Source organism: Idiotropiscis lumnitzeri, chromosome 1, assembly GCF_059441095.1.
Source record: "Idiotropiscis lumnitzeri isolate Australia: NSW breed Sydney's pygmy pipehorse chromosome 1, RoL_Ilum_1.0, whole genome shotgun sequence".
In the NCBI taxonomy this organism is placed as follows: domain Eukaryota; kingdom Metazoa; phylum Chordata; class Actinopteri; order Syngnathiformes; family Syngnathidae; genus Idiotropiscis; species Idiotropiscis lumnitzeri.
In genome coordinates this window covers 10,205,635-10,222,297 of record NC_142391.1, presented here as the reverse complement: position 1 = coordinate 10,222,297, position 16,663 = coordinate 10,205,635, and the positions used below count along the sequence as shown (strand labels likewise).

The 16,663-nt window shown below is 40.6% G+C and overlaps 3 protein-coding genes across 4 annotated transcripts; 1 reads left to right on the top strand and 2 right to left on the bottom strand.

Moving 5' to 3' along the window:
- Positions 1-832: 832 nt before the first annotated feature.
- itgb1bp1 (integrin beta 1 binding protein 1) lies at positions 833-16,320 on the bottom strand. Of its 2 annotated transcripts, XM_088316062.1 has the most exons (8): positions 16,229-16,320; positions 8,911-9,035; positions 3,957-4,075; positions 3,775-3,853; positions 3,565-3,695; positions 2,604-2,696; positions 1,516-1,665; positions 833-1,425 (listed from the first exon to the last, which is right to left on the bottom strand). In XM_088316062.1, the coding sequence occupies exons 3-8, from the start codon at positions 4,026-4,028 to the stop codon at positions 1,354-1,356; spliced, it is 597 nt and encodes a 198-aa protein (XP_088172188.1). In that variant the 5' UTR covers positions 4,029-4,075; positions 8,911-9,035; positions 16,229-16,320; the 3' UTR covers positions 833-1,353. The 2 variants fall into 2 exon arrangements, with proteins under 2 accessions (XP_088172188.1, XP_088172183.1); XM_088316057.1 differs by lacking the exons at positions 8,911-9,035; positions 16,229-16,320 and adding an exon at positions 4,757-5,046.
- LOC148343145 (cleavage and polyadenylation specificity factor subunit 3) lies at positions 5,099-13,177 on the top strand. Its single transcript, XM_088316033.1, has 18 exons — positions 5,099-5,306; positions 5,458-5,521; positions 5,635-5,732; positions 6,527-6,655; positions 6,729-6,906; positions 7,434-7,523; positions 7,630-7,780; positions 8,027-8,202; positions 8,944-9,102; positions 9,329-9,475; positions 10,175-10,327; positions 10,449-10,557; positions 10,627-10,725; positions 11,184-11,278; positions 11,354-11,441; positions 12,464-12,530; positions 12,610-12,706; positions 12,818-13,177. Exons 1-18 carry the CDS (start codon positions 5,236-5,238, stop codon positions 12,941-12,943), a joined length of 2,097 nt encoding a protein of 698 aa, XP_088172159.1. The 5' UTR covers positions 5,099-5,235; the 3' UTR covers positions 12,944-13,177.
- Positions 13,284-15,987, bottom strand: LOC148343144 (uncharacterized). Its single transcript, XM_088316047.1, has one exon. The coding sequence runs from the start codon at positions 15,805-15,807 to the stop codon at positions 14,884-14,886; it is 924 nt and encodes a 307-aa protein (XP_088172173.1). The 5' UTR covers positions 15,808-15,987; the 3' UTR covers positions 13,284-14,883.
- Positions 16,321-16,663: the final 343 nt, after the last annotated feature.

Genomic DNA, 16,663 nt, shown 5'->3' with positions numbered 1-16,663 from the left:
ACCATACAACAGTAAATTTAACTTCTCGCAACATACGAAATGGTATGAGCATTTGAACACACAAATTTTGCAGGAGAAAGCTCATGCAAATAAAGTGAAATTGTAAACATGTTGGTAAGTCATAAAGATAAAAGAATCTCATTATTTCCAATGGATTTCTTTTTTTTTTATAACACATCGATGTGGAAAATGAATGAGTCATAATAAACTCCTTTAGGGACTCTACTTCACACGCCCCCAAATTTGTTAATGAATATTATGCAGCATGCATTTGTTCAGTAGCATGATTAAGATGCATTTAATTCTACCATTTGATGAGAATAGAATGTGTCACGTACAGCTAGGAGCCTTCTTGCAAAACAAAACATAGAATGCATTCTACAGCAGGCAAAGTTTACCCAGTCCAGTTTAAACTTGACACAATTGATGACACCAAGTTCAACCAGTTTAGAATATGCACACAACGTGCATGACATTCTTGGTTTGCAACACACCCACTTTGTCATGAGATACACACGGGTACAACACAGACTAATCTTAGCAAAAATAGCAATGCAAATGATGTACTAGCTGATCGGTAAAGGAGTTTGTACATTACATTGTTTCTTACAGTGGTAATTTCCAGTGCACAACTGAGTGTTTTTTAATATCCGTAACCACTCGTCTTAGAGTAACCAATAAATATATTTTTGGACGAAATATGTTATGATCATTATTATTTTTAGATCTTTTTGTAAATTGCTTTATAAGGAAAGTATTGCAAATCAAGAGGCCCCTCTGGAGGGTATTTGAACTTGTATAGGGGGTAAAAAAAAAAAAAAAGGTGCAAAAATAGGAAGAGCTTCACTCCTTTAATGTCACAAACATTTTCAAACAACAAATGGGTGAAAAGGACAATGTCAGGGATATAAAATAAAAGAGGACGTACCACAATTTCTTTTCAGATATTATTGGTCACAAACACGAAAAGTATGTTATTAATATATTCAAGTCTCACAAATTAACGACTAGCGGCCACATTTCAAAGAATCGTACCAATATAGTTGCACTGAACTATCGCTGATTGCGTTTATACATAGATTCTATCTACCGCCTAGTGGCAGATGTTGTACCAAATGACTTAACACCTCAAATACATTCAAATTAATGCAATCATTTCATTTTGTTCCCCAGCTGCTTTCATTTTGAACTCAAAGTCCAAATCAAATTTGTGTGGTAGTTAATGGGTACAGATATTGAAATAGATAGTATCGACTGGAAACAAAAACAAAAAAAACTGGCTTAAAGAAAAAGGGTTGCATTCGTCAGTCATGGTTGTCTCCCTTTACTGGTTTGAATTTTCAATAGCCATCCTTACGACTTGTCTGATGTGAGTGCACAGTCAAAGGAACTTGAGAGCACCTTGCAGATAGACTGAGCCTGCTCCTGTTTACATAAAAAAAAGAAAACAGACATTGAAGTATTTCCCTCTTCATTTTATTTATTTAAATGGTACACTCATTCGCTGGCACTCACAGAGCTGCTGCACTGGTACACCCAGATGCTGCACCCTTCCTGTTCAGGGTCGGTGGTTTTGAGGGCCAGGAGGTTCTTCCCGGCGCCGAGGCCGTCGTCGTAGCACAGCATGCGGACGATCAGGTAGAGAGGGTGGCGGTGCAACACATTCTGGAGGAATAATAATAATAATACATCAGTTATCCGAAAGATTCAGGAAGGCATGCAGGAGCCTATCCCAGCAGTCTTAGGGCAGTAGGCGGGGTACACCCTGAACTTGTTGCCAGCCAATCGTAGGGCAGCCTACCAAGAATGTTTTTGGAATGCGGGAAGAAACCGGAATACCCAGACAAAACCCACCCAGGCAAAGGTAGAACATGCAAACTCCACTAAGGAAGGTCGGAGCCCTGCAGCCAACACATGACCTCTGCACTGTAAGGCGAATGTGCGAACCAGTCAAGCACCATGCCGCCATCATCACTATTATTATTATTATTATTATCATCATCATCATCATCATCAGTTGCCATCATCAAGTCCTTATTGCCAAAATAGTTGTTTTTTTTAGCTGACATGGATGCAAAAATTATTTAATTACTATACAACTAATTCATTGACAAACGTTGTGCTTTGCTGCCATCTGGTGGCAACAGGAGGAACAAAACTTGAATGTGGGTCTGTCAATTACTGCTAGATTTTCACTCCTCGTGGCAGGGCTTTGTCACAAAAACATTTCAGCCAATACAATTGTATATATTGTACGTTCATAAAATGCTCTGTTTTGATTGACGGCTTCATTTTGGTCATACAAGTGTAAAAAGAGGTTCAGCACAGTATAATAAAACTTAAAGAGACCTAATGATATTTCGACTGAGAGATGAGTCACTACATAAACACTAACACACATCACTTTACAGTATACATTTATTGCCCCTTTCAGTCATATTGAGCATACTGAGCAGACACGAAGGACATATTTGTACCACCTTCCTGTGTTGGTATCACCAGCCATCAGTGGTCCGATCGCCAAAAAGACAAATGCACTTGAATTTATAGCATACAAATTAGATGAATCCCCTGAGTTTGGTATAGAAACAAGAATGACTCACACACTGGTCCAGCGAGGCCACTTTGACTCCGTGTTTTGACACAACCAGGATCATTTCCTCATCTCTTGGTACAAACGGCAGCTTTCCATCTTGCTAAAAAAATAAATATATAAAATAAAAAATAATGATACAAATAGAGTATATTACACAAGTTAGACCCAGATACACAGTACTTCGGCAATAACAGAATTTGTATCACTTTGCTTTTATGTGCCGCCACAATGGAATTGAAATAAAATATCAAGATATCAACGAAGGGAAGACCTTAGCTTTAAGAGGCATTTGCAGTTTAGGAGTGACTGTCCGTTTATGTAGAGTCCTTGGGAACTCTCGAGCATGAGGCAGACATCCTATTAAATCAACCACCACATGTCAAAATACTTTGGAGCTGTTTAAAATGAAGGTCAAAATAAAATGTACTCCTGAATGGTAAATGAAAAATTTCTGTAAAAGTTTTGATTTAACGTTGGAGGTATCAACATTATCCAGTTGAAATGCAAGGCTTTTGTAATATAAAAAAAATAGTCTAGGACAAGTTATTTCAAAATCGTTTCCACCATTAAATGGCAAATGTGAGCCAACTCCCATGAGTTTGAATGTCATTGGTTAATTCTGAACACAGCCACGCCCCAGTTATAAGCAGGTGTGCACACTTTTGCAACTACATTATTTTAGATGTTAATTTCCACTTCCCTGTCAAAAAGATTTTCTAAAAATGTAATTGACTTTGTGGAAAAGGTTTGAAAATGATTTATTTTTTACTCATTTTTTGAATACCCCAACAACCTGGTATTTGAACAGGGGTGTGCAAAATATTTGCGCTCAATATGATGCAGGACACTGCAAACTTTAATCACAATAATGACTGTGTCAATAAAAAACGTTAATAATTTTATAAAGGCAGACTTGAGTTCATATAACTCTTGGAGTGTACTCTATTGGATTATTTTTTTTTTTTTACCTGAGCAGCGTCAATGTAGTTGATGAGGTCGAGAGGTTCCTGGAGCTTCTTGCTCATGTCAAACTGCAATCTCTCAATGGCTCCCACATATTTCACCCGGAACTCTCCGCATGTTTCGGATGTGTTGTTTCCTAGGGAGGTCGTACATTTTAGCATTAATAAGAGAGAAGTAATTGAATAAGAAATACGAGTTGATGTAACCCCACTGACCAGAGCTCTTGGTAGAGTCTGTGTCGAGGCTGGCGACTGTGCTGGACCTGGATAGTCCTCCCAAACTGGAGTCTACAGACTATACATATATACACATATATTATTTTCAAATTACTGCGTTAGGGTTGTTAATGTTTGTCTGGTGGGTGAAAACTCATGCACAGGGGGTCCGGTTGCCGTACCTTACTTTTGGTGCTGATCTCACTGCTCTGAGAGCTACTGCTGCTGTGGCGTTTTTTCACCTTGCGGAACATCTTTCACATTGGCATCCTGGACCACCGCATCCCAGCCCACCTGCGACCTAAACACCACCAAACATTTCACATCGAAGACGACGGAGTGGTCCCCTTTTACTTGACAATGTGTATTTTATTTCGGAGGTTGTTTTCTTTTTATGGAGTGAGTACAACTAAAATATATGGTATATATATATATAAACATCAAATTATTGTCAGGCGTTACTATCCCCATTCAAAACATGTTACACAAATTTGTATGGGTGTTTAAGGGCGGCTGGAACGGATAAACAGCATTTCCATTCATTTCATTTCAAAGGGGAAAGGTGATTTGAAATAAGAATGTTTTCAATTACAAATGGTAATGGAATAAATTAACTTGCAAATCGAGGAACCACTATAAATGTACATTAAAACAGTTACATTACATTATTTACAAAAAAAAAAGTTGATTCTATTGTGTAGACGTTTGCATGTCAGCTTTCTTCGTCCGTAGGTGGGCCATAAAATATTTAGGCGTGTCACATATCTATTACACGCTCGCCGTCGGCTGCAGTTTAATTTAGATTTGCAATTTACATGTTTTAGCATGGATAACGTTATGACCAGCGTCTAATTTAGTAACGCAAAACCATTCATTATTTACCACCGACGCTCAACGTCGCTTTCGTTTCAACGCTGAAGTTGGTTAACTTTCATTCCCTAGAAAGTTCGCCGTTATTAAAACAAATCCAGCACATGCATACCTGTCAGCAGCGTTGGCGCGTCAGTGTACCGTTAACATAACTTGGATAATCTCCCAGCCTTCAATAGAGCGTTTGTCAGCTTTTATTCAGTCAGTTTAGCTTCTCTCGTAGTTTCACAGCCTCCACCCAACGCTTCTTAAAGGGGACCTACCCAATTTTAGTTCGTGACAGCGCTAAAAATAGACTACTGTTAAAAGAGCTGAACATCAAACCAATAAAACCGCACGAGTGTTTACGTCTAATAAATTCTTAAGTATTTTATCATCATTTGTCCTAATAATTATGTCCTCATTATTCTGGAACGGAACATCTGTCCCGGAACATTGTCATAGCGCCTCATTCTTACCGGCGGTGTTTTGAAAGACCACCGGAAGTGTGCCCTTTTGTGAGGGACCGCCTCCTCATTCATTTTCAAAACAGGATTTGCGCTATGATTTGATTGTGAGATTTATAATTCTAGCCTGTGCTTTTCGCTAGCTATGGCTTCAAAACGCAAAGTGGAGATGGTAGTCCCGGCAGAGGAGAGTGACCAGCTGCATATTCGTCCGCTGTAGGCCGATACATTAATTTCTTATATATATATATATATATATATATATATATATATATATATATATATATATATATATATTATAGATCATGTTATCTCTATGTAAGCGAATGTTTACGAACGTCATTTTTCCATTTTTTGTCCTCCTCAGGGGTGCTGGGCAAGAGGTTGGGAGGTCTTGTATTATCTTGGAATTCAAAGGAAGAAAAATTATGGTAACTAATTATCCGATTGGAGTGTTGTTTGTTTGTTTGTTTTACGGCTCAACGGAGAGAGAGAAATGTTTGCAGGCTATGATTTATTTTAAATTTCAATTTGTGTTTTTCAGCTGGACTGTGGCATCCATCCTGGTTTAGAGGGAATGGATGCCCTCCCCTACATCGATTTGATCGACCCAGCAGAGATTGACCTGCTTCTCATTAGCCAGTAAGTCTCTTTTATTTTTTCAGGTGAAATCTTGCGTTGTTGTTGTTGTTGTTGTTTTGGAAATCGACCGCACGTGTCCTAGCATGTATGGGACATGCTTTGTCTAAATGCACTAAGGATCTTGTCTTGCAGAAATCGGGCCTCATCGTTCCTTCCTGCCTTCCTTCCTGCCTTTGCCGCTCCCATACTTACACTGTTAAAAATTTCCCCATTGTGGGACTATTAAAGGACATCTTTATCTTTATCTGTTCCATCCATATCGTACGTCTTTCTTTTCTTTGCTTCCATCCTTCTTTGCTTGCTTCTTTCTGTCCTCCTTTCACTCGCTTCCTTCTTTTTCTTCCATCTTCCTATGCTTCATTCTTGCCGTCTTTCACTCATTTCTGTCCTTCCTTCTTTCACTTCCTTCTTTTTTTCTTCCTACCTTTGCTTCCTTCCTCCAAACATTAACTCGGCTCCGACATGATGATGCAAAGACAGTCGCCTGAAAGCGTTACTTTCATTATGGAACTTCGGCCAGCCCAGTCATTAGCAGAAAAAAAGTGTGTGGGGGTTGTCATTCTGTCTTATAGCCAATATTTTAGGACCAGTGGGTTTGAACTGCACAATAGATAGGCAGATTGTCAGAAACAGGAAAATTCATTTGGTTGTTTCATTTCAAGCTTGACGTTTGGGCAGGGACTCCATAAATAATTATCTTACAGACGAGCAATTAAAAAGTCAGTTTTCTACATGAAATAACCCCTTTGAAGTATGCTCTGTGTGACTAAATACTCCATTTGTTTTGTCTCCAGTTTCCATCTTGATCACTGTGGGGCTTTGCCTTGGTTCCTCCAGAAGACCAGTTTCAAAGGCCGAACCTTTATGACCCACGCCACCAAGGCCATCTACCGCTGGCTCCTGTCGGACTACGTCAAAGTCAGGTAGGCTACGAAACTCGGTATTGTCATTCAATTCAAATCAAATACTGTAATTAGTGCTTTCTTCCCGCCGCAGCAACATTTCTGCAGACGACATGCTGTACACCGAGACGGACCTGGAGGAGAGCATGGATAAGATTGAAACCATTAACTTCCATGAGGTCAAGGAGGTGGCGGGGATTAAGTTTTGGTGTTACCATGCCGGCCATGTGCTAGGAGCCGCCATGTTTATGATTGAAATAGCCGGGGTCAAGGTAACAGCTTCTACTGCAGTACCGACATTTACTAGTAGGAGAACTTTTTCACAGATTTCTTATTTTAAGGTAATTATTTGGAAGACTTCTTTTTACTGGAAGCATATTCTAAATCAGGGGTGGGCAAACTTTTTGATTGGCTGGCCAAAATGGGTTCTAAAATTTGACAGAGCGGCCGGGGCAGGAGCAGATGGATGGAGTGTTTTGGTAACCTCACCTCATCGGAGAAAAAAAAAAATACATTTAATTTTAAATGAAAGTGAACAAAAGCATTACAACAATATATATGTCTTTAACATTAACAACAACATTAACAAGGTTTTTTCATTTAATTCTTTTCAAGTTCGGCGGGCCGGATTAAAACATTTAATGGGCCGCATGTGGCCCCCGGGCCGTAGTTTGCCAAGGTCTGTTCCAAAGTAACAGTGCTCTTACTTGAATACGACCTTTCCACCCTATCCACCAATGACTGCCAGTAATAATATTTATGGTTAACATGTGATTTGTTTATTGTTTTCCTTACAAAGCTGCTGTACACAGGAGACTTCTCACGACAGGAAGACAGGCACCTCATGGCGGCTGAGATCCCGAGCGTTAAACCGGACATTTTAATCATTGTACGCCCCCCAAAATTCATTTCTAACAAAAAGTGTGTTCTTGTTTTTTTTTTTTTTCCATTTTATCTCGAAATGATCAAAAGTGTCCTGAATCATTCTTGTGCAGGAGTCGACGTATGGCACGCACATCCATGAGAAGCGCGAAGAGCGCGAGGCTCGCTTTTGTAACACGGTCCATGACATCGTCAATAGAGAGGGCCGATGTTTGATCCCCGTATTCGCTTTGGGGCGAGCGCAGGAACTGCTGCTCATATTAGGTGAGACACTGTGTGGAATTATAATTAGCATCTTTCACTGCTGAGAAATTTTATATCATTTATTTAAGTGGCACAATCAGCATTTAGGAAATTAGAACAACTGGTAGGTCAAGTGACATCATGGAACGAATTGTGTTCAACTTTGGAAGTTCCACTGTCGTTAAAAATAAGTGCAAAACATTGAATGCAACTCTCCACTATTCATTCTTTCTTTTTTTTTTTTTCCTGTTGATTTCCTTTCGGCAGACGAGTACTGGCAGAACCATCCGGAGCTTCATGACATCCCCATCTACTACGCCTCGTCCTTGGCCAAGAAGTGCATGGCCGTCTACCAGACCTACGTCAACGCCATGAACGACAAGATCCGCAAGGCCATCAACATAAACAACCCTTTTGTCTTCAAGCACATCAGCAACCTCAAGGTAGAGGACAAACCATGTCAGGGATGAATAGTGGATATAAAAAGTCTGCACACCGTGGTTTGAATGGAAGTTTTTGTGGGATAAGAAGAATAAGACCAAGATAAATAATTGATATATTTTTGCGACCTATGAGCTGTACAAAAAAAATCTTTTGAGGGGGAAAAATAAGCGGCCATTAACCTAGTTGCATAAATCTGCACACCTTCGAACTAATACTGTGTTACGACACCTGTCTTTTTTTACAGAACTCTTTTTCGGTTGGAGTTTATGAGAGTGACACATTTTCATGCGGTAATATTTACCCACTTTTCTTTAAAAAAAAAATGCACACAATCAGAAAACAGCAGCAAAGCATGATTCGCCAGCACTATGCTTCAGTGTAGGGATGGTGTTCTTTTGGTGATGAGCAGTGATGTGTTTGCAGGTTTGCGCTAAACCGATTTTGGAATTATTAGCTGTGTTAGCTCTCTGAGGCCAAGTCTTGTGCTGTGAGATGTGACTACAAAAATGTAGAGACAAGCCTACCAGAAAATCTGAACTTGGGGTTAAACAGACGCACTTTAAACGGTGATAGGAACTTTTGAATACAGCTACATCCCCAGTTAAAAGAGGGTGTGCACACTTTTGCAACCACATTATCTCACTATTGATTTCACTTTCCCTTTCAAAAATATTGAATGGATGTCACATTAATGGTGAGATACTCACGTGAAAACTTACTCAACTGTCTTCATATTCTAGAGCATGGACCACTTTGACGACATCGGCCCCAGTGTGGTGATGGCGTCCCCTGGCATGATGCAGAGCGGCCTCTCCCGAGAGCTCTTTGAAAGCTGGTGTACGGACAAGAGAAATGGAGTTATCATCGCTGGGTACTGTGTGGAGGGAACACTGGCCAAGGTCAGCTGCCACCTTTTGTCCCACATGAGCCCATCAAAAAAGTTGGATTGAGTTGAGAGAGATGTTTCTTTGATTTTAGTTACATTATTTATAATTTATCTGTTTGGTGTTTCCAACTTAAGTACCGTAATCAAAAAGTAAAGACCACCAGATGCAGAGTATGTGGTATTTTATGGACATGTGATTATGAACGTATCTGAGAGTGGTGACTGCGTTTGTTGCGCAGCACATCATGTCCGAGCCGGAGGAGATAACCACCATGTCGGGACAGAAGCTGCAGCTGAAGATGTCGGTGGACTACATCTCCTTCTCAGCCCACACGGACTACCAACAGACCAGCGAGTTCATCCGCGCTCTCAAACCTCCACATGTGGTAGGGAAGCGGAAACGCATCACTCATACTTCCTGGCAAAAAAATTGGACTTTGCAAAAAGTTTTAACTAGTCTATCTAAACGAAAGGGGCAAAATATTAGAACCCAAGCACATTGTTTGATATCGCTGCAGGTGCATCTCAATTATATGTATTAATTTAACAGAAAAAAGGCCTGATTCCAATTTCTGTATTAAAAATCATTTTGACTGTTCTTGAGATCTGCATAGAGAGTTTTACTTTTTTAATTGAATTAAAGCAATATTGTACTGAACGTGTTACACATCGTTACACAATTTATTGACATGTTCCCATATATCAGTGCTTCTCAAATAGTGGGGCGGGCGCGGTGTGAGGCTGATGTGACCCTGCGGAACATGCTTTTTTTTCCGCAGTGCTACAATGAAGTGTAATTGCACATCCACTCCAGTAGTTGGCAGTAGCGCTCTCCTTGCCCATTATGCGCAGCGTGATTTAACTGAACTTAAGTTTGTTCTCCTACAAATATGCTATTATTTATAGTTGCGCCAGAGAGTGGGTGGTGATGGGGGCGCAAATTGTTTTTTTTTCTTGCCAGGGAGGGGCATAACAGAAAAGAATTGAGAAGCACTGAAGTACAATCTAATTTGCTTGTTTAGGTTTACCCATTGAAGCGTCTAAGTGCTGTCGATATGTTCAAAATGGCCTCTTGCCACCCTCAGATCCTGGTGCACGGCGAGCAGAACGAGATGGCGCGCCTGAAGGCGGCGCTTATCCGAGAGTACGAGGACAACGACCAGGTTCATATCGAAGTCCACAACCCTCGCAACACAGAGTCGGTCACACTCAACTTCAGAGGAGAGAAACTGGCCAAGGTTCGGAAATGCTATTTAACGCTATATACTAAATTAGAAATGACAATTATGTGATTGGGCTACAGATTGAATCATTTGTTGAGCTCTTATAGTCCTGACGTGACTGCGCTGCTGTGTTCAGGTGATGGGCTCTCTGGCGGATCAGAAGTGCGTTCAAGGTCAGAGGGTGTCGGGCATCTTGGTGAAGAAGAACTTCAACTACCACATCCTCAACCCGTCTGACCTTTCACGTGAGTCAAATCTTCAACAATCCACCGGTCATCACACAAAGTACATGTCAACATGCTACGTTTTTGCAGTTTATACAGAACTGTCCATGAGCACGGTGAAGCAGACCCAGGCGATCCCCTTCACTGGACCCTACTCGCTGCTCGTCTGCCACCTTAGGACCCTCACAGGTGAGCCTTTGTGCATACAGAGCATGATTAACCCTCACAATTTGACACCTAACACCCCATACTGACATGTTTTTAACAAATTTCCAACTTCTGTGAGGAGCTCACATTTGGATATGAAAATGTGATTTCAGTTTTTAATTATTCATTCCTGCGCAAAATTGTAAAATACAGTTTTTAATAATGATGGATAGGACTGATATTGGGAATCGGTATCGGACCGATACCAGTCTTATGCAGAACATAATTAACCCTCAAAATTTGACACACATTATTTATTTGTATGTAAAATTTACATCCTTTGCTCGACATTTTTTTGATGCACCTTTTGCAGGTACAGTGTCAAATTGGAACACTTATCTTTGGGCAGTTTCACTCATTACATAACAAAATGTGGAAAAAGAGAAGTGCTACGTGGTCTAGAGTAGATGGAACTGAGCATCGAGTCATCTCTCCGCCAGGTGACGTGGAAGAGCTCGATGGTACCGAGAAGAAAACCCTGAGGATCTTCCAAAGTATCACTCTGATCCATGAAATTGGCGTTGTTCTGCTGGAGGTGAGCGCGAGGATTGCTCCAACGCGAACATCCGAACCCCTGCAGTTGTCCAACTTCTTCGTATTTTTCTTTCAGTGGATCGCTAACCCCCTCAATGACATGTACGCTGACGCTATCACCACTGTGGTACTGGAGGTCCAGTCAAATCCAAAGGCTCAGAAAGGTGGGCACTTGTTGTTGGTGTCCGTATTTAAGATCTCGTCTTTCTTCAATTTGTTTTGCTTTCTACAAAAGAAAGTTTTATGCCTAAGGGCCGTACAGTAGTAGCTCAATCTATGAACAATGATACACTTTGGTGTTTACTGACCAAAAGGTGCTGCAAAACTAATTGGCAGTCGTACATACAGTAGGTTCGGCGATGTTCCACTGAGATGTTCTTACAGATTCCACTGCCTATGGATGCTGTGTTTAGTCCTAGTTTGGAGAAAATATCATTAGCCACATCAGCTGTGGAAAATGTGGAGCCATCATCTTATCTGTCCACTCTTGCTGACAGTCAATGACCGGATGATTGAGGGTGTGTAGTGGGTGCAATGTTTACACTCTTTAACTTTAGTTGACGGGACATGGACAACTATTTTTTTTTGTTTGTTTTAATTCATTCAAGCGATGCAACAATACAAAACATCATATGTACATATTGTATTGAGTGTGTATTTGTTGTATTGCTTCTACTAATTCCATGATTATTACTTGAGGAAGAATTGTATGATTGCTAAATTTCTAACTTCTGTGAGGAGCTCAAATTTGGATATGAAAATGTGAATTACATTTTTAATTCCCCATTCTTCCTCAATATGGTCAAATACATAATAAAAGGAATGGGCAAGTACTGATATCAGATATCGTATCGGACCGATACCGGCCTCATTCTAAGGTATTAGGTTCTTGCGGTGTCTCTGATACCAGCCATCAATACTGAATTGACATAGACATAAAGTCCTCCTCAGCAGTAGTTGTCACTAGACTGTGGCAGTTTCACACATCAGCCAAAACATCATTTGTGTCAAAAAGATATCTTTTGTCATTGTGGTAAATTTAGGTATCAAAAGTACGATGCTCAGTATTGCAAAATATTTACAATGGTATTGGTCCGGGAAAAAAAAGTGGTACCGATCATCCGTTAACAATCTCATGCAGTCTAATAGTAAATCACTTGAAGTAATTACTCGCTTGTGTGTTTAGTCATGGAAACCCAGAGTTCCATTTTGGACATGGACGTCTTTCAAAGTCGATTAGAAATCATGTTGCAGTAAGTGATACAACGCCGTAATTATTAACAGTTCCTGTTGTAATTATCCGAAGTGTTATTAAACATTGTTTGGTTGCAGGGACATGTTTGGACAGGACTACGTTGACGTCAGCGATGGTCAAAACATCTCGGTGACCATCGACGGCAAGACTGTGAACATTTGCTTGGAAACAAGGGTGAGACTCATTTTTGGGTTCCTGCGCTCGTCTATCTCGCCAAGTACCCGCCCGCTTTAAATAGTTGAATGTCATAGCACCCAAGTTACTCTTTTCTCAAACCCCAACCAGTCGGTGAGCTACGAAGACGAGGACACAGACGACGATTCCCTGAGGGAGCTGGTGGAGCAAGCCGTGCAGCGCCTCTTTGACGCACTCAACCCCATCACATCACTCATGCCATCACTTAAGTCTTAGGTGATGTCATTTTTGAAGGGAAACACTTTATTTGTAAGGTCTGAATATTACCGAGTCATGTTCAATAGCTAATAGTTTGTCAGTAATTTTGACATGTACTGTGTTGTAATCCCACTAAGCACTTATATTTATTTATAGACAATGAAATGTTGTGTTGGTAACAAAAAAATGCACTGACTTGCGACTTTTTAACGTATGTGAATTTCTAATTGCACTAAATGTTCAGTATTCAAAAACAAAGCGGCGCCACGTCTCATCTTTTCTGTGATTTGAATTAGTGTTTTACAAGTTCAAGATTACTTCGTATGACACACAATGAACACAAAACAAAAATTTACAGTGCTTTTCTAGGTATAGCTCATTTATTACTTCTACATGGGGATGACAATATAATTTTGCTTGAATAAAAGGCACATTAAGTCAAGAACTTTGCACTTCCCAACAAGACTGATCAACAGTCGTTACAAATAATAATTTTAATAAATACACGCAAGACATGACTTATAAGTTAAAAAGCTTAACTGTGCTCGTCAAGTTTTTTCTGCTTTGATGGATTGACAGTAGCACAAGTGGCATCCATTCTTATAATTTAGGCTGGAAAAAACAAAGACCTCTGCCAATGCATAATGCACTGTATTCAAAGGTATACTGCATTTGAAACTATACAATTGCTCAAGAAAGGGTGGCAGTAATGAGGTAAGATTTAAATGCACTTTTTGTGTACCCTGATAAAATATTGACTCTTCAAATATAATCTAAATAAAACATTCTTAATTTCTCGTAAAATTATCACTAAAAAAAAGGCATCAACAATCAAAATACAGTACTGGCAAAATGTCACCATTGGCTAAGTTTACATGGACAAAATATATAATTGGAATCAGTGTTTTCATGGATACTAATAAAATACTGATCCAATTAGGACTTGCGTGTTCATGCATCACACTTTGGAGTGGAACAAATAATTATGACTAGCGTATACCGGAATATACCGGAAATAATAAAAGTCGTAGCAACTTCCGTTGTTAACAAAACATCGCTCCGTCCATTTCTACAATAAATGTTATTTTGCATTTTTTTTTCATTTGCGCTGTTACATCAAGTTAACACTTTAATGGCGCTTTCTCACTCATCTTCTACTAGCTTCTGGGAATAACAGAAATAAATATAGTTAAGTCAGAGACATGCACGAAATTTCTGAATACCAGTACATTTTTTCAAGAGTGCCGATCGGATTATCATTCAACAAAAACCAAACCTCTTGTTGGTAATAAAATCCTGATTGGAACGGGCTTAATCGGGTCAGAATATTGCGAATGGGGTGAGTACATGAAGCCTTCTGATTCGATCAGGCTGTTAATCTAAATAAATGTGTCCATGTGAACGTAGCCATTTACAATGTTCTTGTTTAGTCTTCATCCAGCAGTCATTTTGTCATAAAACTGAATAAAAGAGCCAATACATTTCAATTAGGTGCAGAAATATACAGAAATAGAAATATGTTCAGGTTGCAAGCTGTCCCTTGATGACGTCAGCATTCGTCTGTCCTATCGGTTGACCAGATCAAAACTTCTAATGCAATACATTCAATAATGACCAACTTTTGTGAGCAGATATTGTTTCGGAACTGCTCCAGATGTGCGTGCCAATTGTGTTGTTGTTTTGTAACTGCGCCGCCCCCAAACAAAATAGAACCGCCCGCTGCTGTCATCCTCCATGAATCAACAAGTATGTTGCCTGCCAATGTAATAAATACTGTAGCTTTAAAAATACACTTTCCCTTTACTCTTAAATTAATCGTCCATTATTGGTGTTTGAAAGGGTACCAACACATGTAAGGTTGTACTTGATAATTTGATATAGTTATCGAATAATGAGTTTAGACCACGTGTGCATGAGAAATTAACTTATCTACGTGAAAAGTGGTCCAGGCACCCGCATCAGCTCCCCGCACCCCCCAGGGTGGCCACCATGGCAATGGCCGCAACGAGAAGCATCACGACGCCCACCTCCAAGGCTCTCTCCTTGTTCCTTTCCACGAGCGGCTCCTGGCGTTTCCTCATCTCCTCCTCCTTGCGTCGCCGAATGTCTCTGTCCCTCTGGAGCTGATCGCCGTAATGCGAACGAAGGAAATTGTCAAAGTCGAACATGCTGGTCCTTGGGTCCACCGCGGCCTTGTTCCCTCCTCCGGTGATCTTGGTGGCGGACGGTCCAGGGCGGGTCTTGTTGGTTAGGTCGAGTTGGTTCAAGAGGCCGCGATCGTACTTCCTCCGTAGGCCCTTGTGGCCCAGCACCGCGTAGGCCTCGCTGATGTCCGAGAAGCGGACCGTGGCATCGTTGTTGCCGGCGTTCCTGTCCGGGTGGTGGAGGAAGCACTGCTTATAGTAGGCGGTTTTGATCTGAGCTTGAGTGGCCGTGGGAGACACGCCGAGGATGTCGTAGTAGCCCGTTTTGCTTTTGTAAACAGGCTCCTCTCGGTGGCCGTTGACATAAGTCCTGGTGAACGTTAAATGACCCCAACAGAGGCCGAGACGAGTGCTGCTTTGCGGGAAGAAAATACCTAATGAGTCTCTGTGGACCCGACATACCGTAGCATGCCAATGGCTTGTACTTTTATTAACATTCAGTCCTAAACGACAATCAACGACACGTCCGTTGACATCATGTGAAATCCCAACTGTTACGTCCCAGTTCTTTACGTCTCGATTACGGTTATAATCCACAAATAAAAAACCGTCGGATAACGTCGATGAATGCACCGTATCTTCTACGTGCTTCCTAGTATGTTTCAGCGAGGAACAGTTGTATATTTTCGGCGAAATGTTGAAAGTGCTTCTACCAAAACGAAGCATGACCTCCGCCATTTTTGCGGGGTTCAAACACGGAAGTGATTACGGAGAAGAGGTTGTCGTTTTGGTAATGCTTTTTTGTGCAGCGCCCTCTATTGCCGCGGATGGCAAAAGTGAAGGTAAAAATGCAACACCATTTATTTGTAGAGGTTGTCCATAAAGTATCTTTACAATTTAACAATTGTGGTACATACGATGACTCCTAAGTTCAAATAAGAAAGAAAAGAACAAAAACATTAAAGAGATTTTGTGAGGGGTGTCTATAATATAAAAGTATGCTGTACTTTTATCATTTTATACACTGCTCCAGGGTCGCTGTTGGTGGAGTGGTACACTCGCCTGACTTGCGGGCAGCGTGGAATCGGTGTCCATTATGCACAGTTTAAACACTTAACTCAGTAATTATTTAACATACCATCAGAGGAAGTCCGCTTACCCCTACTGCACTGGTGTGAAACTCCGGTCTTTCGAGATCTCTTTCAATCTCTCTCGGCTGCAACACACTATCTTGATCATTTGAATCAGGTGTGTTGCAGCCGGGTGAGATTGAAAGCATGCAGGAAAGCGGCCCTCCAGGACTGGAATTTGACACACATGCACTAGTCACTAGTGCACTAGTGTGCTGCTAGTACCACTAGTGACTAGTGGTACTAGCAGCACACTTTGAGTAGTATTGCTCTTAATATTGTACCAATACATTTTACTTTTGTTGATGCTATTTTTTAGGTATTAATATCCTATATATATAAATTACAATACATGTATTTATTTTGCATTTTAGCTTAAAAATATAAACCAGAATTCACCGGCATACAATACTCTCGGGCACTGGGTTACCCCCAGGGACCACATCAGTGGCCCTCATGTCTGT